Source organism: Polypterus senegalus, chromosome 10 (assembly GCF_016835505.1).
Source record: "Polypterus senegalus isolate Bchr_013 chromosome 10, ASM1683550v1, whole genome shotgun sequence".
Lineage (NCBI taxonomy): Eukaryota > Metazoa > Chordata > Cladistia > Polypteriformes > Polypteridae > Polypterus > Polypterus senegalus.
In genome coordinates, this window is record NC_053163.1 from 5,929,466 (window position 1) to 5,949,909 (window position 20,444).

Sequence of the window (20,444 nt, forward strand, 5' to 3'; positions counted from 1 at the left end):
CAAACCACCAGGACTCTTCCTAGAGCTGGCCGCCATCTAAACTGAGCGATCGGGGAGAAGGGCCTTAGTCAGGGAGGTGACCAAGAACCCGATGGTCACTCTGTCAGAGCTCCAGAGGTCCTCTGTGGAGAGAGGAGAACCTTCCAGAAGGACAACCATCTCTGCAGCAATCCACCAATCAGGCCTGTATGGTAGAGTGGCCAGACAAAGCCACTCCTTAGTAAAAGGCACATGGCAGCCCGCCTGGAGTTTGCCAAAAGGCACCTGAAGGACTCTCAGACCATGAGAAACAAAATTCTCTGGTCTGATGAGACAAAGATTGAACTCTTTGGTGTGAATGCCAGGCATCACGTTTGGAGGAAACCAGGCACCGCTCATCACCAGGCCAATACCATCCCTACAGTGAAGCATGGTGGTGGCAGCATCAGGAACTGGGAGACTAGTCAAGATAAAGGGAAAGATGACTGCAGCAATGTACAGAGACATCCTGGATGAAAACCTGCTCCAGAGCGCTCTTGACCTCAGACTGGGGCGACGGTTCATCTTTCAGCAGGACAACGACCCTAAGCACACAGCCAAGATATCAAAGGAGTGGCTTCAGGACAACTCTGTGAATGTCCTTGAGTGGCCCAGACTTGAATCTGATTGAACATCTCTGGAGAGATCTTAAAATGGCTGTGCACCGACGCTTCCCATCCAACCTGATGGAGCTTGAGAGGTGCTGCAAAGAGGAATGGGCGAAACTGGCCAAGGATAGGTGTGCCAAGCTTGTGGCATCATATTCAAAAAGACTTGAGGCTGGAATTGCTGCCAAAGGTGCATCGACAAAGTATTGAGCAAAGGCTGTGAATACTTATGGACATGGGATTTCTCAGTTTTTTATTTTTAATAAATTTGCAAAAATCTCAAGTAAACTTTTTTCACGTTGTCATTATGGGGTGTTGTGTATAGAATTGTGAGGAAAAAAATGAATTGAATCCATTTTGGAATAAGGCTGTAACATAAGAAAATGTGGAAACAGTGATGAAGTGCTGTGAATACTTTCTGTCTTAATCTTCTTTATTTATTTATCTGGTTTAGTACAATACTATATACTGTATAAACTCTGTGAAGCGCCTTGAGCATGGGAAAGGCGCTATATAAATAAAATGTATTATTATTATATTATTAATACTTTCCGGATGCACTGTAGGCATTTCCAGTATCAACTTGTCCACCAATTAACAAAAAAAAGAACATTAGAGGCTAAAGTGCCTCTCAACCAGTAAAACAATTCGCATTGCATTATGAGCAGTAAACAAGTCCGAAGAGAGAATAAAAACAGACACAAAAGTACAGTTTATAAAAACAAACCAAAACCAAACAGCTTTTATTTCAAGAATGGTGTAAAAATACGCATAAGCAAACAAGCGCGGCGACAGCTCCAGTACAAGTGACTTTGGGTTTTACAGGAGACGGGTGGGCCGGCGGCCCCCAGCTGGCAGGTCTGCTCCATTTCCTGTTACCACACGCAGTGTGTGTGTGTGTGTGTGTGTGTGTGTGTGTGTGACAGTCTGCAGCACGACACGAGAACACGGCGTTATAGCAGCAAGTCAGGACTGCCATCCAAGCTAAGGCGCCGTATCCAAAGAGACCCAGACCTCTGTGAACGCCATGTCAGGCACGATACCCTACGGTGTGGATGAACTCAATGAGCGACTACAGCGCGGCGGCTCCAATGGTGAGTAACGTGAGGCACTTTTTGAGAGTAATGCCGCTCTGTGCCGCTCTCCATACAGCCCCGTTCGCCTGGTGAAGCACTAGGGGCCAGCTAATGGTGGGTGCCCTGTTGTGCCCATTCCTCAACTGGCTATAATGCAGCACCCTACACCAGCTAGTCGAAGTGTATTTTTTGCATCTGTGAAGGTGACTGGCTGTAATTTTTGCATCGTCTCTTACAGTACCGCGTATGATTCAGTGTGAGTCACTATAATGAAAGTGTGCAGTTTCAATGGTGTGAATGGAGCACCACGAGACATAATGGAGGGTTTTATTTCCTTTGATTTTGAAGAGATGAATAACAGAAAAGCCAAGAACCAACTTAGAGAGAGTGCTGCATTATGGGTACTGAATTGTACGGACTGAAGTATGGTGCTGTTTTGGAGCTGAGGAAATGTATAACACAATGAAGCGCCATGAGACGACGACTATCATAACTCAATTTATTGCACCAACATTTACTCAGAGCAACCTGCTATAATGGAAAAAGAAACATGTCGATTTTTAACAACTGAGGTACAACTGCTTTAGTCAGCTATCATCTGGTCTCACTGAAGTTTAATAAGCGCAGATATTGCACCGTACGTCAGTGTACTGTAATCTGTATGAAAGAGCCAGTGTAAGGCACCATATTGTGACTCTTCAGCATCAGGCCAAGGCCCAGCAGCGGTTTTACATGAGGCTTCCCATAGTCCTCCTAGATACTGCGACTGAAAGGCGCTTTACGACACTTACGTACTGCAGAAGCCTGCTTTTGGACGCGTTAGCATTGCCTAAACATTTCGTAAGGAAATTGAATTCTGTGTGTATTTTTTCCATTCTCGTAAAATACCCAAAGAAATGATGACAACGATAGTAATAACAGTTACACAATCATAGGACTCTGTTCTGTTGGTCACGACGGCTTCTGAAGCTGGCAGGAAACGTAACCGTTTCTGCATCTGGACGGTAGTAGTTCTACTTGAGCGTTAAGCGATTTAACTCAACTTAATATTTTATAACACGAGGATGAAAACAAAATTAAAAAGTGGATCGACTCCTGACGCTTCACCTGACCGGACTACCAGAAACAAAAAAACCCAAAACTGGTGCAATCAAACCCTGCTACCCCAATCTGATGAATCAGCTTCAAAGAGGAGGATGCTGGGAACACACAGGGAGTGGAGCAGAGCAGCACCAGCCATCAAATTTACTGGCCAGACCCCCCCCCAGACCCCATCATCCCACCAAGAAAATCAAAAGACGTGTGCAGCTGCTGCATCCCCGTTTTGTTGTCAAATGAGAAAAAACATAAAAAAGACAACACTGGACAGCCGTATTGTTTTAAACACAATGTGGACGTCGATGCAGCCTGGAGGAGGAGATAAATCAGGAAATCCGGCGTGGAAAAAAAAAAAAATGGGATCTGCTTCTCATCACCCCAGCAGGAAAACAGAAGTGGCAAAATTGTAACAAACGGGTGGTTCAACAAAACAAATTAAAAAAGAAGAAAAGAAAGTGAACGACGACTAGTGGAAATGTGGTCAACCTACAGGACAGAGAGAGGGAGAAGAGAAGAGTTGGGTTAGCGGCTACACATTCGTTTAGTTATTATGTATCCAAGACGGCTTAAAAAACAGGGATTCTACATATAATGCACTATTATATAGTGTCTTTCATATCTATCTATCTATCTATCTATCTATCTATCTATCTATCTATCTATCTATCTATCTATCTATCTATCTATCTATTATATAGTGCCTTTCATATCTATCTATCTATCTATCTATCTATTATATAGTGCCTTTCACATCTATCTATCTATCTATCTATCTAAAATGACTTACAGTGTACAAAGTAATAAAGCAACAGAGCACAAACAGACAGTAGACTCAAAGCATTCAAACCAATTCAGTTTCTTATTGGGTCTGAACATAAAATTCCTCAAAGCAGCACTTATATCCCACACATCATCCTTACCCCGGTATCCATTGCCAAGGAAGCTGTTTAGTCCATATTTCCCCTCTTTTCCTCCTTGAAGAAGAAGAAAATAAGAAAATTAACTGAGAAAAAATAATTTCTGGAACTATAGTGTTACCTGAACCAGTTTATTGCCGTTGGTGGAGTGGACGGATGTGTTTGGGATATAAACATCCCTTACTGGCCCAAAGGACTGAACTTGAGAACCACGGCAGGATATGAAAGTTTCAAATTTACAAAAATATTAAGGAAGACACAGTCATATAAAAAGGTTTGTGACCCCCTCTCAGCCTGCATGATAATTGACTCTCCTTTCATCAATAAAGATAACAGTGGTATGTCTTTCATTTCCTAGGAACATCTGAGCACTGCGGTGTTTTCTGAACAAAGATTTTTAGTGACGCAGTATTTAGTTTTATGAAATGAAATCAAATGTGAAAAACTGGCTGTGCAAAAATGTGTGTCCCCTTGTCATTGTGCTGATTTGAATGCCTGTCACTGCTCAGTGCTGATTACTTGGTATGATGAGCTTGTCAAGCCTTGAACTTCATAGACAGGAGTGTCCAATCATGAGTGGTCAAAGGCATTTAAGGTGGTCAATCGCAAGTTGTGCTTCCTTCCCTTTGACTCTCCTCTGAAGAGTGACAGACAGCATGGGATCATCAAAGCAACTCTCCAAAGATCTGAAAACAAAGATTGTTGAGTCTCCTGGTTTAGGTGAAGGCTACAAAAAGCCATCTCAGAGGTTTAAACTGTCAGCTTCAACTGTAAGGAATGGAATCAGGAAATGGAAGGCCACAGGCACAGTTGCTGGTAAACCAACTCAAGTCTGGCAGGCCAAGAAAAATACAGGAGCAGCATATGAAGAGGCAGGAGTGTGAGAATGGATACAGACAACCAAAGATCACCTCCAAAGACCTGCAAGAACATCTCGCTGCAGATGGTGTGTCTGTACATCGTTCTACAATTCAGCACATCTGTATGGCAGGGTGATGAGAGAGAAGCCCTTTCTGCACTCACACCACAAACAGAGTCGATTGTTGTATCAAATGCTCATTTAGACAAACCAGATTCATACTGGAACAAAGTGCGTTGGACTGATGAGACAAAAATTAAGTTATTTGGTCAGAACAAAACGCGCCAAGATAAACACCTGCTACCTCCTGTCAAATGTGGTGGAGGTCCCATCATGCTGTGGGCTGTGTGGCCAGTTCAGAGACTGGGGCTCTTGTTAAAGTCGAGGGTCCGATGAATTCAACCCAATATCAACAAATTCTTCAGGATAATGTTCAGGCATCAGTCACAAAGGTGAAGACACTTAAGCAGGGATTGGATATTCCAACAAAACAATGACCCAAAACACAGTTGGAAATCTACAAAGGCATTCATGCAGAGGGAGAAGTACAATGTTCTGGAATGGCCACCACAGTCCCCTGACTTGAATATCATCGACAATCTATGGGATGATCTGAAGCAGGCTGTCCATCAAATTGAACTGAACTGGAGAGATTTTGTATGAAGAATGGTCAGAAATACCTCCATCCAGAATCCAGACACTCATCACAGGCTATAGGAGGCGTCGAGAGGCTCAAAGGAGCAGAAGGAGGCTCAACTAAGTATTGATGCCATATCTCTGTTGGGGTGCCCACATTTATGCACCTGCCTAATTTTGTTATAATGCATATTGCATATTTTCTGTTATATCCAATAAACTTAATGTCACTGTTGAAATCCTACTGTGTCCATAAGGCATGTCGTATATTAAAAGGAAGTTGCTACTTTGAAAGCTCAGCCAATGAGAAACAAACATCCAAAGAATTAAGAGGGGTTCCCAAACTTTTTCATATGAATGTACATTTAATAAAAAGGTGGAGCTTGGAATCAAGTGTCCCAAGTTAAAATGAAGCTAAGTGTTGTACTCAGTTTACAGGCATAAGGAGACAAAATGGCCAGAATATTCAGCAGAGAATAATACATGCGTAGTCATGACCTTTCACCCCTTTCCAAATCCTCATTTATTCAATTTTTAAGCGTTTAGACACTCACCATATGAACTGGGTCCCAGTGCACCTCCTAACTGCCCATTGTATCCTGAAAATACATCAAGAAGATATTAGGAGAGGAACAGTGACATTGTAAATATAAGATGAGGGTTGGATGGTGGAAAATAAATCTCTGAGGTGTCTCCAGTGGATTGTATGGGTGCATCCCTTAGAAAGCAAGAGGAACGGGCTGCACGGTTTAGAATGAGAGAGAACTGCTGGGAATGAAACCTGTTCATTCATCTGCTTTGGGCTGGACCACACAGCCAGCTAAAGACCAGAAATGCCCAATAGCATGGAACTGGTGACATCTTGCATGTTCAGTAGCACATGCAAGTAAGAATTTCTCTGTACCCGTGACAATGATGACCCTATAGACTTGGGCACAGTATCCAATACTTCAAAGTTCAGGTGGCAAGCTGATTTCTCCAATGTTACGCTGATAAACAGATGCCAACTTGGAATTTAAGCTGACCATGCCCCTCTACCAGGATCAGTGGTCTCAGAAGCAAGGAGGCAATGCAGCCAAGCGTGCCTTACCAGATGCCACCAAGAGGTGTGAGAGATCAGGACGTGGCTCGCTTTAGACCTGATCTTTCAGTCAGTCGCAGTGATGAAGTGCTTGTGAGTGTGCCAGGAAATGCAGGACAAGGAAGCAAAGGGGACGAGCAAGCAAGCAGCAACTTCACCATTCAAACTGTTGTCCCTTAACTTACCCAGTGGTGCTACAACCCTTGATGGGCCTTGGCATCCTCTAGGACTCCCCACCACTCCTGGGTTTTTCTACTACACTTTCTAATTTTCACTGTGGACTGAATTTTTATCTACCACATCTTTCACTTCCATCACAGCACCAGGCGCACTCTCATTGACATTCTCACACGTTTTCATGTTGCATTGTTGGGTGTACATGGCAGAAATCAGCCCAACTGTTGGCACTCTCATTTCCTGGTTTGCTTAATGTCAGCAGCATTCATATATAAATAGAGTTGTGCCGATAAAGTGAGAGACGCCATAGCAGCGAAACATTCAGCGCAAGGGCAGAACCACACAGAGCCCCCTTTCAGATATACAGTACAATGAAAAATATGAAACACTTACTGTATGTACTCCGCAAACATTAGCTTAAATATCTAAAGTGTTCATTAATACAAAATATACAAGCTGTCATTTTTTGTTCCCAAAAATCTAAAGACGTTGAGATGATTCACTTCACGTGATTCCCACCTGCACTTAAACTCCATCGGGACACATGAGAACTATTGATTGGCCGCTCACTACCCATACAAGAAAAGTGGCATACTACACCATGCAGAAAGCTTCCTATTACTTTTGTAAACTTTGTATTTGTATGTTTTGATTTAGTTTTTTGGGTATAACTTCAGCATGAAGTTATGGGAAAGAGTAGTGGAAGCTCGTTAAGAAGTGAGGTGATGATTAGTGAGCAGCATGATGGTTTCGTGCCAAGAAAGAGCACCACAGATGTGATATTTGCTCTGAGGATGTTGATGGAGAAGTTTAGAGAAGAACAGAAGGAGTTGCATTGCGTCTTTGTGGATCTGGAGAAAGCAAATGACAGGGGGCCTCGAGAGGAGTTGTGGTATTGTATGAGGAAGTCGGGAGTGGCAGAGAAGTACGTAAGAGTGGTACAGGATATGTACGAGAGAAGTGTGACTGTGGTGAGGTCTACGGTAGGAGTGACAATGGGGGGATTACATCAGGGATCGGCTCTGAGCCCTTTCTTATTTATAATGGTGATGGACAGGCTGACAGACGAGATTAGACAGGAGTCCCCATGGACTGTGATGTTTGCTGATGACATTGTGATCTGTAACGATAGTAGGGAGCAGGTTGAGGAGACCCTAGAGAGGTGGAGATATGAGAGGAGAGGAATGAAGGTCAGTAGGACTACCAGGACAGAATACATGTGTGTGAATGAGAGGAAAATCAGGGGAATGGTGAGAATGAGGGGAGCAGGGTTGGTGAAGGTGGATGAGTTTAAATACTTGGGATCAACAGTACAGAGTAATGGGGATTGTGGAAGAGAGGTGAAGAAGAGAGTGCAGGCAGGGTGGAAAGGGTGGAGAAGAGTGACAGGAGTGATTTGTGACAGGGAAGGTCTACAGGACGGTAGTGAGACCAGTTATGTTATATGGGCTGGAGACGGTGGCACAGGAGACAGAGCTGGAGGTGGCAGAGTTAAAGATGGTGAGATTTGCAGTGGGTGTGACGAGAATGGATAGGATTAGAAATGAGGACATATGAGGGTCAGCTCAAGTTGGACAGTTGGGAGACAAAGTCAGAGAGGCGAGATTGCGTTGGTTTGGACATGTGCAGAGGAGAGATGAGGGGTATATTGGGAGAAGGGTGCTAAGGATAGAGCTGTCAGATAAGAGGAGAAGAGGAAGACCTAAGAGAAGGTTTATGGATGTGGTGAGAGAGGACATGCAGGTGACGGGTGTGACAGAAAGATATGGAAGAAGATGATCCGCTGTGGAAACCCCTAATGGGAGCAGCTGAAAGAAGAAGAAGAAGGATATAAATTTAGCCAGTTTTACCTTTTCACTTTAAAGTGTGTGTAAACGCATGTGTTCTATTTTGGTGAAGACAAATAATGTTAATGGTAGATTTACCGTTATTTTAGTTGCATTGGAAAGTACATTTTAAAATGATCATAGCTTTATATATCTGAAGTTTTTTTTGTCCAGACTATTACTGATGTTATGTGATGGAGAACCCAAAAGTATTGAAGTTTCACCCAAGAAATGGATGTTCATTTTGTTATTTCATCTAAGCATATAATCTTTTCAAATGCACTTTGTAGAATTGATCAGTTAAGTTTCATAGTTCCTAGTGGATCATTAAAGCTCTTCTTTAGCATTTGACATAAGGAAGCCTAAAACACTAAACTGATCTGCATTCTGGTGACATTTGCCCATATAATATCTTTTTATAAAGTGCCTAATATAGTCGTCTCTCTCATAGCACCTTCTGAAAATGTTTTTTTGTGGTGGCAGCAGGCCAAGGCAGTCAACTTGGACTTCCCTATCCCCAGCTACATATTTCAGCTCTTCCTGGGGAATTCCCAGGTCTTTTTTATATATATATATATATATGGAGTTGGAGTTTGCATGTTCTCCCCCAAAGACATGCAGGTTAGGTGGATTGGCGATTCTAAATTGTCTCTAGTGTGTGCTTGGTGTGTGTGTGTGTGTGTGCTCTGCGGTGGGCTGGCGCCCTGCCCGGGGTTTGTTTCCTGTCATGCGCCCTGTGTTGGCTGGGATTGACCCTGTGACCCTGTTATTAGGATATAGTTGGTTGGATAATGGATGGATGGATATATATATCTATATAAATATATAGATATATATCTGTATAAATAAAAATATATATATATATCTATATAAATATATCTATATATATATCTATATATCTACCTATCTATCTATCTATTATATAGCACATTTCCTATCTATCTATCTATCTATCTATCTATCTATCTATCTATATATACATATATATATATATATATATATATATATATATATATACAGTATACACATATATACAGGGTGGTCCAGATCTAATTATGCAGATCCAGATCGTCTGGATGACTTTAATTTATGGTGGGGCGACTCCAGTTCGGCGTGAAGACGATTCTTTATGTCGTCAGTTCGCACATTTCTCGATGGTCTGGTATTTTTCGGGTGATTTTTCTATGTAATAAACTTAATAAGTTATAGCTTTATAAAAACTGCATAATTAGATCTGGACCACCCTATATTATATATATATATATAAAATCCCTCTAGTTGGACAAGTCTGGATCAGCTCCAGAGGAGCCACCCGGGGTGTATCCTTCCACCTGCTCGGACCTCCTCAACTGACTTCTCTTGATCTGGAGGAGCAGAGACTCCAATCTAAGGCTCCCCTGAATCTCCGAGCTTCTCACCCTATCATGGAGTGTCAGCCTAGCGGCCCTGTGAAGAAAGCTCATTTTTGCCTCTTGCACTCACAATCTCATTCTTTAGGTCATTACTCACAGCTCATGACCATAGGTGAGGATACAGGTGTGGATCAACCAATAAAAGGAGAGTTTTGTCTTTAGACTCAGATCCTGTTTCACCACCACGAACCAGTAAAACATCCAGAGAGCAGCTGCAGCCACACTAATCCGCTTGTCGATCGGACGTTCCCTTCGTCCATCATTTGTGACCAAGATCTTGAGACACCTGAACTCCTCCACTAACGTCAGTTGTTATCTCCTCAGCGGGAGAGAGCAATTAACTCTTTTCCAAGAGAGAATCATGGCCTCATACTTGGAGGTGCTGATCCTTATCCCTGAACCTTCACATTCCATAGCAAACCGTTTGAACGCGTGCCGAAGGGGAGGCAAAGAGGACAACATCATCTGCATAAAGTAATGTTGCTACCCTAGGCTCCCCAAATGGATAACCTCACCTCCTTAGCTGCACCTTGATAGCCTGTCTGTGAAAACCACAAACAGGAGTTGTGACAAGACACAGCTTTTCATGGAGTCAGACACCCACAGTGAACCAATTCGACTTAACGGCAAGTATTTGGACAAAACTCTCACTGCATTCACATGGGGAACAAACAGCAAGTAAGGGCAGCCCTGATACCCCGTGTTCTTACGGCACCTACCACCACACATACCAAGAGGTGCGGTCATATCCCTTTATCCAGATCTACAAAACACATGTAGAGTAGACTAGTGGGCCAGGCAGAAGAGCTGGACTACTGTTCCACTGCCAGGATGGATTCCACATTGTTCCTCCTGTACCTTGGGCACAACAGTCAGACACAGTCTCCCCTCCAGCATCCTGGCATTTGCTTTTCCTGAGGGACTGAGGAGTGCCATACCGATTCTGCTTGGAGCACATCCCCTGGTCACCTTTCTGTACACAAAGTGCATGAGAATATATTGTAGATAAGGGAAAAATCTTTCTCTTTCTTTCTTTCTTTCTTTCTTTCTTTCTTTCTTTCTTTCTTTCTTTCTTTCTTTCTTTCTTTCTTTCACTCTCGCTCGTTCTCACACTCTCCGCTGTACCTTTCTTGCACGGCTTTTTCAGCACCCCACCCTGCGGTTTGTACGGCGGCAGAAGCTGCGCAGGCAGTTCAGTGTGCGCTTGAGCCTGTGATTTGGCCTCGGAGGTCGGCAAGTTGCTGACGGTTACGGCAGGAATCTCCGGCTCACTGGCCACCGTGGAACCTGCAAGGAAGGCGAAAGGTGGCGCAGTAGAAGGTTAGGGGAGCGACAGCAGCAAAGCAAAGCCAAGCCACAATGAGCGAGCCCAGCAACAGTATCCCCACCCCTTCCTCACTGCATGGGGGGGCTCCACTGAACCTAAAAATCAAGCACAAAACACCACCAAGAGCGTTCTCTTTCATGCCCGCTGCCTGGGTTTTAGCAAAGGTTGTAGTGCCAGCCGAGAAGCCGCCATGAGATAGGTTGACTGCTTCCGTCCTACCTGCTGGCTGTGCTCCACCATTCATGTATCCCAATCCGGCGTTGTCTGGTGTATTTCAAAACGAGGGAGAGAATAACGTGGATTAGTAAAGCAAGGAGAAAGAGCTTGTAAAGGTTTTTGCTGTTTAAGTGTTCAATCCACTGTCACCCTTCAGATCCCTCTGCTTATACTCACCATACTTTCCAGCAGACTTCCCATCGGCTCCCAGCCCAGCAGCTTGTGCTGCATAAGGCAGTTGGCCAGCACCTGTGGAGCAGAAGGAAGGGTGAGACATCAAGAAAAACGAGGTGCAGAGTGTCTTCACACGTTCTCTTAGCTCAAAAACGGATGTACTTCAAGAAAATGGTCGCTGATAGAAGTATAGGACAGACGGTCTGAGGCAGCGGTGCGCTCGCTTTCTATGTATTAATATTGGATAAACTCTGACCTTCTTTACTGTGTATGAAGTATTTGATAAACTCTAGCCCCCCAACTTCTACACAAACGCTTCAAGGTGGCCTTTCCTGATTCTGCTACACCTTGTAATTCAGTTAACGATTAGTTCCTTCTTCTACTAGCAATCCTCAGATTTTTCTACTCAGGGTTTGGGTGACCAAGGACCACACACCCCCTAGACCCCTTTCAAAGTAGCTCACCAAAGGGTTAATGAATCCCATATAAATTTGAAAACTTGAGTCAAGTCAAATTAGGGGTGGGTGATGTTTCCAAAAAATCATATCACGATCCTTGTAACACAAAATCACGACCCACGATCAGAATTGCAATCTCTCTTTTCAATGTGGCATACACTTAAGAGAATATCCGGACTCAAACTCATCAAGACATAAGTGACATTCATCCATTATCCAAGCCACTATATCCTAACTACAGGGTCACAGGGGTCTGCTGGAGCCAATCGCAGCCAACACAGGGTGCAAGGCAGGAAACAAACCCCGGGCAGGGCGCCAGCCCACTGCAGGGCACACACACACCAAGCACACACAGTAGGGACAATTTGAGATCGCCAATGCACCTAACCTGCACGTCTTTAGACTGTTGGAGAAAACCCACGCAGACACGGGGAGAACATGCAAACTCCACGCAGGGAGGACCAGGGAAGCGAACACTCAGGTCTCCTAACTGCGAGGCAGCGGCGCTACCACTGCGCCACCGTGCCGCCCAACCTAAGTAACACTTTATTTTAAATTTCAAACAAAGTTGAGTTCAATTGTTCTCTCGTTCGCTAGCTAAGCGGAGTTAAGGAAGATGCCCCGAAGCTGTCAAGTGGGTGAGGAAGGCCCCCCCACTTCGGCCCGCTGCGTGGATCTCGAATTCATGCAACTACATCGGTACTGCGATGGATAGCAAAGTGAGAGAAGTCACAAAATCAAGTGGAATGTTCAAGCAAATTATAGAAAAAACCCGATCTAAATCCATGAAGTAGTTGAAAAGCGGACAGACAGACAGACATTGGATTTGATATATTATATATTAGTAAACCTTCAAAATAATGTGTAGTTAAAGTCTCAACAGCATTTCTGGAGCTTAGTAGAGCCTGATAACGATAAGAATCTTCACCAAGCAGCTCTGAAAATGTCTGCTTTGTTTGGGTCTCCATACTTCCGAGTCTGACGTGAATGTCATGAAGTCAAAATTCAGAACAAGACATACAGACGAACATTGAAATGACTCCATAAGAGTGACCCTGAGTGGCTCCACTCCACCATACAGCTCAGTGCCACTCATCTGACTAACTAAACAACACATGCGACTTGACATCTGAATAAAGTAACACGGTGACATGTGACAAAATGACAAATGAAGAAGTCCTATCTGTGGATTTGGAATTGTGTTGTTTTGTTGTGACAGCATTCATGTTTTAATCCAATAGTGTAAGATACGCTAGAAAATGCATACAGACGTACAAAATGCACTTGCAGGTGAACTCAATATTTTTTTGTGATGTTTTAATACAAAATGTGAGTTGTGGACACCAACATTTTGTAAATGTTCAGTCAAAACAAGCTTATTCAGTTTGTTTGGGTTGAAATAAGATTAGGGTTAGGGTTAGGGTTAGTGAGGAGCTCTCGGCCTTTTTCATTTTGTAAAAGTAGCTCTCAGCGGGTAAAAAGGTTGGAGACCCCTGCCCTAGACCTTTCCCTTATTTTGATTTGGCTTCATACCATCAAGGCCTGATGGGATCACAGGGGCTCCATAAGGAAGCTGTCCAGCACCACCTGTAAGACAAAAGAAGAAATTGAGGTCTTCAGACCCGAGAAATGAACTCCACTAAGCTTGTAGGCTGGGGTGACAGCAGACCCTAATATTAGAAAGTTAATGGGGTAGCACTGTGCTGTGTTGCACGAAGCAATGAAGAAACACTGCCACCGAATAGAGCCTGCATCCTGAGTTTGAATGCCAAGCTTGCTTGATGACCATGTGGAGTTTGCCCATCTGTGTGGGTTTTTTCGCATGTGTTAAGTTAATTGGTGATTGCAAATTAGCTGTGCCTTTGTGTGAGCGGACCCCTGTGATGGACGAGCACACTGTCTGTACTGCTGCTTGTTGCCTTCCACCCAGTTCTGCTGGGAGGCTACAGTGCGTTACACGGCAAGCTGACACTAAAACACGGGGGGTCTGTTCAGGTCGTGATCAATTCATTGACAGCTGTCACATATACTGTACATGTTAGGAGGAGAGTAACACAGGGTGGCTCGCACAACAGGAAGCACCTTTGTAGACGGAGACATTGGAAAACACAGAGGGGGGACAGAAGTCTTTCCTTAGGTGTCCACAAAGCTCAGACACATGCCCGCTCACCATATTTTGCAGCTGAAGGCTCTGTCCCCAAGCCGCCAGGGAGAAACGGCTGTGTGTCAAAAGGAGGCTGGGCTGCACCTGCAGTTACAAGAGACTAAGACTCAGACTGGGATGAGCCGTCATCTTCCCCAGAGCGGTCACTACGGGTATTCCCACCTATCCCACTGAATACAGTTTACATTCACTCACCATAGGGTCCCAGGCTGGCCTCGGCTCCAAGACCAGCGGGCACCACAGGCTGGCCACCATAGGGCAGCTGGCCAGCACCATACTTTCCTTTGTTTTCATCTTCTTTCAGGTTGGCAGACAAGAGAGGCAGACCACCATAAGGCAACTGCCCAGCTCCATCTAGTGGAGACAAATTGAATTGGCTTGATATGACAGGGAGGGTCCATCATATACAGTGGGTGCAAAGAAAAAGCAGGTCAGGTGTGCAGCGAGAGAGCCTGTCTGCTATGTTCAGCGGTTTGCAAAATGGCTGACACCCCGAGCAGCTGAGCGTCTTGATGTGGTCCACTTACCATATTTACCAGCTTTGCCATCAGCACCAAGACCCAAGGCAGCGGGAACCAATGGCTGGCCTCCATAGACATCTGATCCACCTGGAAGACAAACATTCCTTTACAGTGGCAAAGAAAGAAAACTGCATACCCCTCTTATGATATTGGTCGTCCAAATTACGTAAGCAATCCATTCTGTTTCTGCCCATGTGACAGTGACGACATTATAAACGTACTGGGAAACGTGCGGCCCTCTGGTCCTCAAGTAAAGGTAACTCCTATAGAGGAAGAGGAGGTTTTCTAATTTGATAGGACGCAGTGTAGAAGATGTATGTAGCATGTCCTGAGGAATTCTATATAGATGGGCTGGCAAGGATTGAGATTTGATTACAATAAACTTTTCTGCCCACCAGTAGGACACGTAGCAGCTGGTGATGCTTTTCATTCTGCCCTGTCGCTCTGTCGATCGCTTTACTTTCCCAAGGTTGACGCAACCCCAGATTTTTTGACCTTCTAGAACTTATCACATCGTTGGATTTGCATTAAGACTAAGATCAATGTTCTGGCCCCAGTAGTTTGTGAGTATCAGACAGTTGCTGTGCCACATGTGCCCGATTCTCAATGGACGCCTCAGCTGTCAGTCCTCTTCTTCCTATCAGTTTGCTTCATGCTAAGCAGATGTCGCTACTCTTCTTTTCCATTCGGCCATGTCGCTTTCTTGATAAGTTTGTTGTAAGAATCACATAAATCCTTGGTCGTATGCATGTCGACGAGTTGGTAGTTCTTGCACTTGACGCTCAGTGTTCTTTGTCATGTCATCGGTCTCTGCGATTTGCTTGACACTCAGCTGATTTCACTGGTCTTCTTTTCCTTTAGGCCATGTCTCTTTGTTTGCCGTAGCAAACCATCAGCGCAGGTAAGTTTCCTATATTACCCATACCTGAATTTTTTTGTAATACCAGTATGTATCTGGTTGTAAGCGTTTGAGGAAGACCAAAATCAACACCCTAGCTCTAGTAGTTTACAAATAATTGTGCGACAGATGGGCAGACCTTAAATATGCCGTGTAGACTGATTTCTGTACCCACATAAGAATCCACCTTACCATACTTGGCAGCGGCTGCTTCAGCACCAAGGGCAGCTCCTCCTCCATTCCCATACACTCCACCTGCCAGATTCAAGAAGGACAGGCCATTAGCAGTAGTCAATGCGGGCATTCAAAAGCCCTTAGGACCTCAGACAAGTAAAGCACTCCTTGGGTCTCTGGACTCAATGGACTCGAGCCATTTGCACAATTTGACATTGAATTTTTAAATGCATTTGTTAGTGAATTTGTAGAGCAGAACTTTAGTCATTGGTGGAGAGCCTACAGACCACATACCAGGAGTCTTTAACTTGATATATTAAATAGTATCTTTGAAGTGAATGGCACAGCATTTCGATTTCATGTCAAGTACTCACTGAAAAAAGTATAACATTGATGTTCATTCAACGTAAATGTTCTCTTTCAAGCGACTTAAGATTAGTCATTTAGTGTTGTAGCTTGAAATATTTGGATTCAGATCTCAAGCAAAGTAAAAAAAAATGTTTGTACCAAAGTAAGTCATGGTGGAGGGAATAAACGTCAAAAATCCTATTTCAGTTAACGTAATATTTTCGGTTGTTCGTGTGCCGTGTTTGAGGGCCGTGTGTATTTTCTTCCAGTTGAACTTTCCAGCGTGCTGACTTTCCAACTGCCAAAAATGAAGAAGACTTTCCCGAGTGGAGTGGACGTGGCTATGCAGGTCTGGTCATCTTCAGCAGCAGATGTTTATAACTGAGGACGTCTGGTAAGTTTCTCAACTGTTCATTTTTAGTATAAGAACTCGTAATAAAACATTCTTTTTCTAGATTTTTAAATAAATGTAAAAAGTACAGCACTGGAATGTGTTCTGTTCATAATACTTCTAATAGCATAAAAACAGGTTATGACCAATAAGCCATTTTAAATTGTAACAACTTAAAAAATAGATTCAATTCAGTATAAAACAAGTGAATTGCACCCAATCACTCGAAATGATTTGCCTCAACTTAAAAATCATGAGTTCAATAAGATAAAAAGAATTCTATTGGTTTAGATTGAAAATATTAAGTGTGAATCATTACCTTAATTATTTTAAATTGAATGGAGGTTATACTTTTTTCAGTGTACTGTTTCAGACCGAAATGGCAAGCAGACGCTCAGAAATTCTAGAAGGGTTGTCGACAGTACACAGTGGGTACGGAAAGTATTGAGACCCCCTTCAATTTTTCACTCTTTGTTATATTGCAGCCATTTGCTAAAATCCATCCATCCATCCATTTTTTAACCCGCTGAATCCGAACACAGGGTCACGGGGGTCTGCTGGAGCCAATCCCAGCCAACACAGGGCACAGGGCAGGAACCAATCCTGGGCAGGGTGCCAACCCATGCTAAAATCATTTTTATTAATTTTTTTTACTCATTAATGTACACACAGCACCCCATATTGACAGACAAAAAAAAATAATTTTTGAAATTGTTGCAGATTTATTAAAAAAGAAAAACTGAAATATCACATGGTCCTAAGTATTCAGACCCTTTGCTCAGTATTTAGTAGAAGCCCCTTTTGAGCTAATACAGCCATGAGTCTTCTTGGGAAAGATGCAACAAGTTTTTCACACCTGGATTTGGGGATCCTCTTCCATTCCTCCTTGCAGATCCTCCCCAGTTCTGTCAGGTTGGATGGTAAACGTTGGTGGACAGCCATTTTAGGTCTCTCAGAGATGCTCAATTGGGTTTAAGTCAGGGCTCTGGCTGGGCCATTCAAGAACAGTCACAGAGTTGTTGTGAAGCCACTCCTTCGTTATTTTAGCTGTGTGCTTAGGGTCATTGTCTTGTTGGAAGGTAAACCTTCTGCCCAGTCTGAGGTCCTTAGCACTCTGGAGAAGGTTTTTGTCCAGGATATCCCTGTACTTGGCCGCATTCATCTTTCCCTCGATTGCAACCAGTCGTCCTGTCCCTGCAGCTGAAAAACCACCCCACAGCATGATGCTGCCACCGCCATGCTTCACTGTGGGGACTGTATTGGACAAGTGATGAGCAGTGCCTGGTTGTCTCCACACATACCGCTTAGAATTAAGGCCAAAAAGTTCGATCTTGGTCTCATCAGACCAGAGAGTCTTATTTCTCACCATCTCAGAGTCCTTCAGGTGTCTTTTAGCAAACTCCATGCGGGCTGTCATGTGTCTTGCACTGAGGAGAGGCTTCCGACAGGCCACTCTGCCATAAAGCCCTGACTGGTGGAGGGCTGCAGTGATGGTTGACTTTCTACAACTTTCTCCCATCTCCTGACTGCATCTCTGGAGCTCAGCCAAAGTGATCTTTGGGTTCTTCTTTACCTCTCTCACCAAGGCTCTTCTCCCCCGGTAGCTCAGCTTGGCCGGACGGCCAGCTCTAGGAAGGGTTCTGGTCGTCCCAAACGTCTTCCATTTAAGGATTATGGAGGCCACTGTGCTCTTGGGAACCTTAAGTGCAGCAGAAATTTTTTGTAACCTTGGCCAGATCTGTGCCTTGCCACAATTCTGTCTCTGAGCTCTTCAGGCAGTTCCTTTGACCTCATGATTCTCATTTGCTCTGACTGCATTGTGAGCTGTAAGGTCTATAGACAGACAGGTGTGTGGCTTTCCTAATCAAGTCCAGTCAGTAGAATCAAACACAGCTGGACTCGAATGAAGGTGACCTCAAGGATGATCAGAGGAAATGGAAAGCACCGGAGTTAAATATACGAGTGTCACAGCAAAGGGTCTGAATACTTAGGACCAGGTGAGATTTCAGTGTTTGTAACAATTTCAAAAATTCTTTTTTTGTCTGTCAATATGGGGTGCTGTGTGTACATTAATGAGGAAAAAAATTAATAAAAATGATTTTAGCAAATGGCTGCAATATAACAAAGAGTGAAAAATTGAAGGGGGTCTCAATACTTTCCGTACCCACTGTAAGTGAGCGGGTGGTTGGGGTGCTCAGCATAATAATTTTTTTTTTTGTATGTTTGGCTAAATGACCCACTAGAGACGGACCGATCGTGTGTTCACATGTTTCAAGTTCCAGGGTAGGTTACAGCAACTAAATGTAACTTTAGTCAAGTCAGGACTACAGCAAATAATAATAAGTTACATTTATTGAGCGCCTTTCACAAACCCAAACATACAGAGTTTAAAAAAAAAAAATTACACAGATGACAAAAGTTCGTTGAAGAGGAAAGTTTTCAGTTGAGATTTAAAACTGCAGAAAGAGGAGCAAACTTGTAGAGAGACTGAGGAAGAGAGTAGCAGAGTTGAGGGGCGATAACACTGAAGGACCTGAGAGTCTGGTGTGTGGGACAGCAAGGCGAGGACTTCTCGAGGACCTGAGAGAGCGACAAGGAGTGTAAGGAGCTGAGTGAGGTAGAGGGGGCCAAAGGTTATGTAGGGCTTTGAAGGCGAGAAGCAGAATCTTGAATTTAATCCTTGATGGAGCCGGCAACCAGTGAAGCTGGGAGAGAACAGGGGACGCTTTGTGTGGCTGTGGAGTTCTGAATGTACTGGAGCTTCTGTGTAGATTTTGCGGGGAGGCCGATGAAGAGGGAATTACAGGAATCAATACGAGACGTTATCAAACAATGAACCAGAATTTGAGTATCATTAAAGGACAGTAATGGACAGAGGCGGGCAATGTGGCAGAGATTATAGAATGAAATATTGGAAAGAGACCTGATGTGCAGCTCAACGTTAAGTGATGAATGAAACAAAACACCAAGATGTCTGACAACAGGCGTAGGTTTGACATCAACAGAAACAGAGAAGTTGGATGCCTTAGAAAGTTGGGATTTTGGGCCGACCAGTAACACCTCAGGTTTATTGCCATTAAGTTTGAGAAAGTGATTTTTTTATCCATAGCCTAAGATCGGTGATGCAGTCAGTGAGGGTGCTGGGAGGTGAACCTGTAAGGGAGGCGTGTGTACTAAGATATAATCGTCTGATTTCTTAACAGGCATCCATGCGCAGATAAACATATCAAGTCGGACAAAATGGCCAATGTAGGGACCAGATGGGCCTTTGATCGTCACTGCCAGGAGTTCCTTAAAGGTTTCAGATTAATTCACTCCAGTGTGTTTTTGTCTCGCACTCTTCACTAAGAACTTTACAGGTAAAATGCCATTACCACTTCACAAGTTATCACTTCCACATCAATTACAAATGCAAGCTTTCGAAGCAGCTAAGGCCTGTTTTGTTACGCCTCGCCTGATGAAGGGGCCTTAGCTGTCTCGAAAGCTTGCATTTGTGATCGATTTAGTGAGCCAATAAAAGGTGTCATTTCATCCCACTGTCTCCTTACACATAAAGGCACATTGAAACTAAAATGAATTAAAAATGAAAAAAGGAAGTTTATCAGATAGAGAGAAGAGACACAGCGTCAGAAGATTTAGGAAAGGGAAAAAGTCAGTAGCCTCTGCTGGAAAGCAGAAGGATAGAGCAAAGAAACATGTGAGGAAGACGAGGAGTGTTAGAGAGCGGGACAGTGGAAACAAGAAGATTAGACACATCAGAACAAACACCAAACACTGAAGGCCAACCCCAGAATGCCCACGAAGGTGCCCAGTGTGTTCAAGGTGCAAAGATGGTATTTGCCATTATGACTGATTGTTCAATAATCTTCCATGACAGAAGATGTATAATATTTGTTATTGTGATATAGTAATCTACAGAAGCTGATAGAGGACTTGCAATATCTTTTATTTTTTGAATTGTTTCCTCGAGATAAATTTTATCGAGATCTCCCTGAGGCTGATGTGAGAGTGGGGAGGGATCCACCCCCCTCCCCATTGGCCCGCTTCATGTCTCTCGGATTTGCG

The 20,444-nt window shown here is 43.7% G+C and overlaps 1 protein-coding gene across 5 annotated transcripts in view; it reads right to left on the reverse strand.

The window, feature by feature from the left end:
* Nucleotides 1–1,333: 1,333 nt before the first annotated feature.
* LOC120536611 (glycine-rich cell wall structural protein-like) overlaps nt 1,334–20,444 on the reverse strand; it is a 51,967-nt gene continuing 32,856 nt past the window's right edge. For 3 of the 5 annotated variants that reach the window (XM_039765018.1, XM_039765017.1, XM_039765016.1), the window contains exons 19-28: nt 15,659–15,721; nt 14,575–14,655; nt 14,243–14,401; nt 14,054–14,131; nt 13,417–13,470; nt 11,429–11,500; nt 11,255–11,299; nt 5,767–5,811; nt 3,721–3,774; nt 1,334–3,286 (exon numbers count right to left, since the gene is read on the reverse strand). In XM_039765018.1, the coding sequence (XP_039620952.1) occupies nt 3,282–3,286; nt 3,721–3,774; nt 5,767–5,811; nt 11,255–11,299; nt 11,429–11,500; nt 13,417–13,470; nt 14,054–14,131; nt 14,243–14,401; nt 14,575–14,655; nt 15,659–15,721 (656 nt within the window). In that variant the 3' untranslated portion in view covers nt 1,334–3,281. The remainder of the gene's footprint in view (nt 3,287–3,720; nt 3,775–5,766; nt 5,812–11,254; nt 11,300–11,428; nt 11,501–13,416; nt 13,471–14,053; nt 14,132–14,242; nt 14,402–14,574; nt 14,656–15,658; nt 15,722–20,444) is intronic. The other 2 variants (XM_039765019.1, XM_039765020.1) reach the window with 2 other exon arrangements.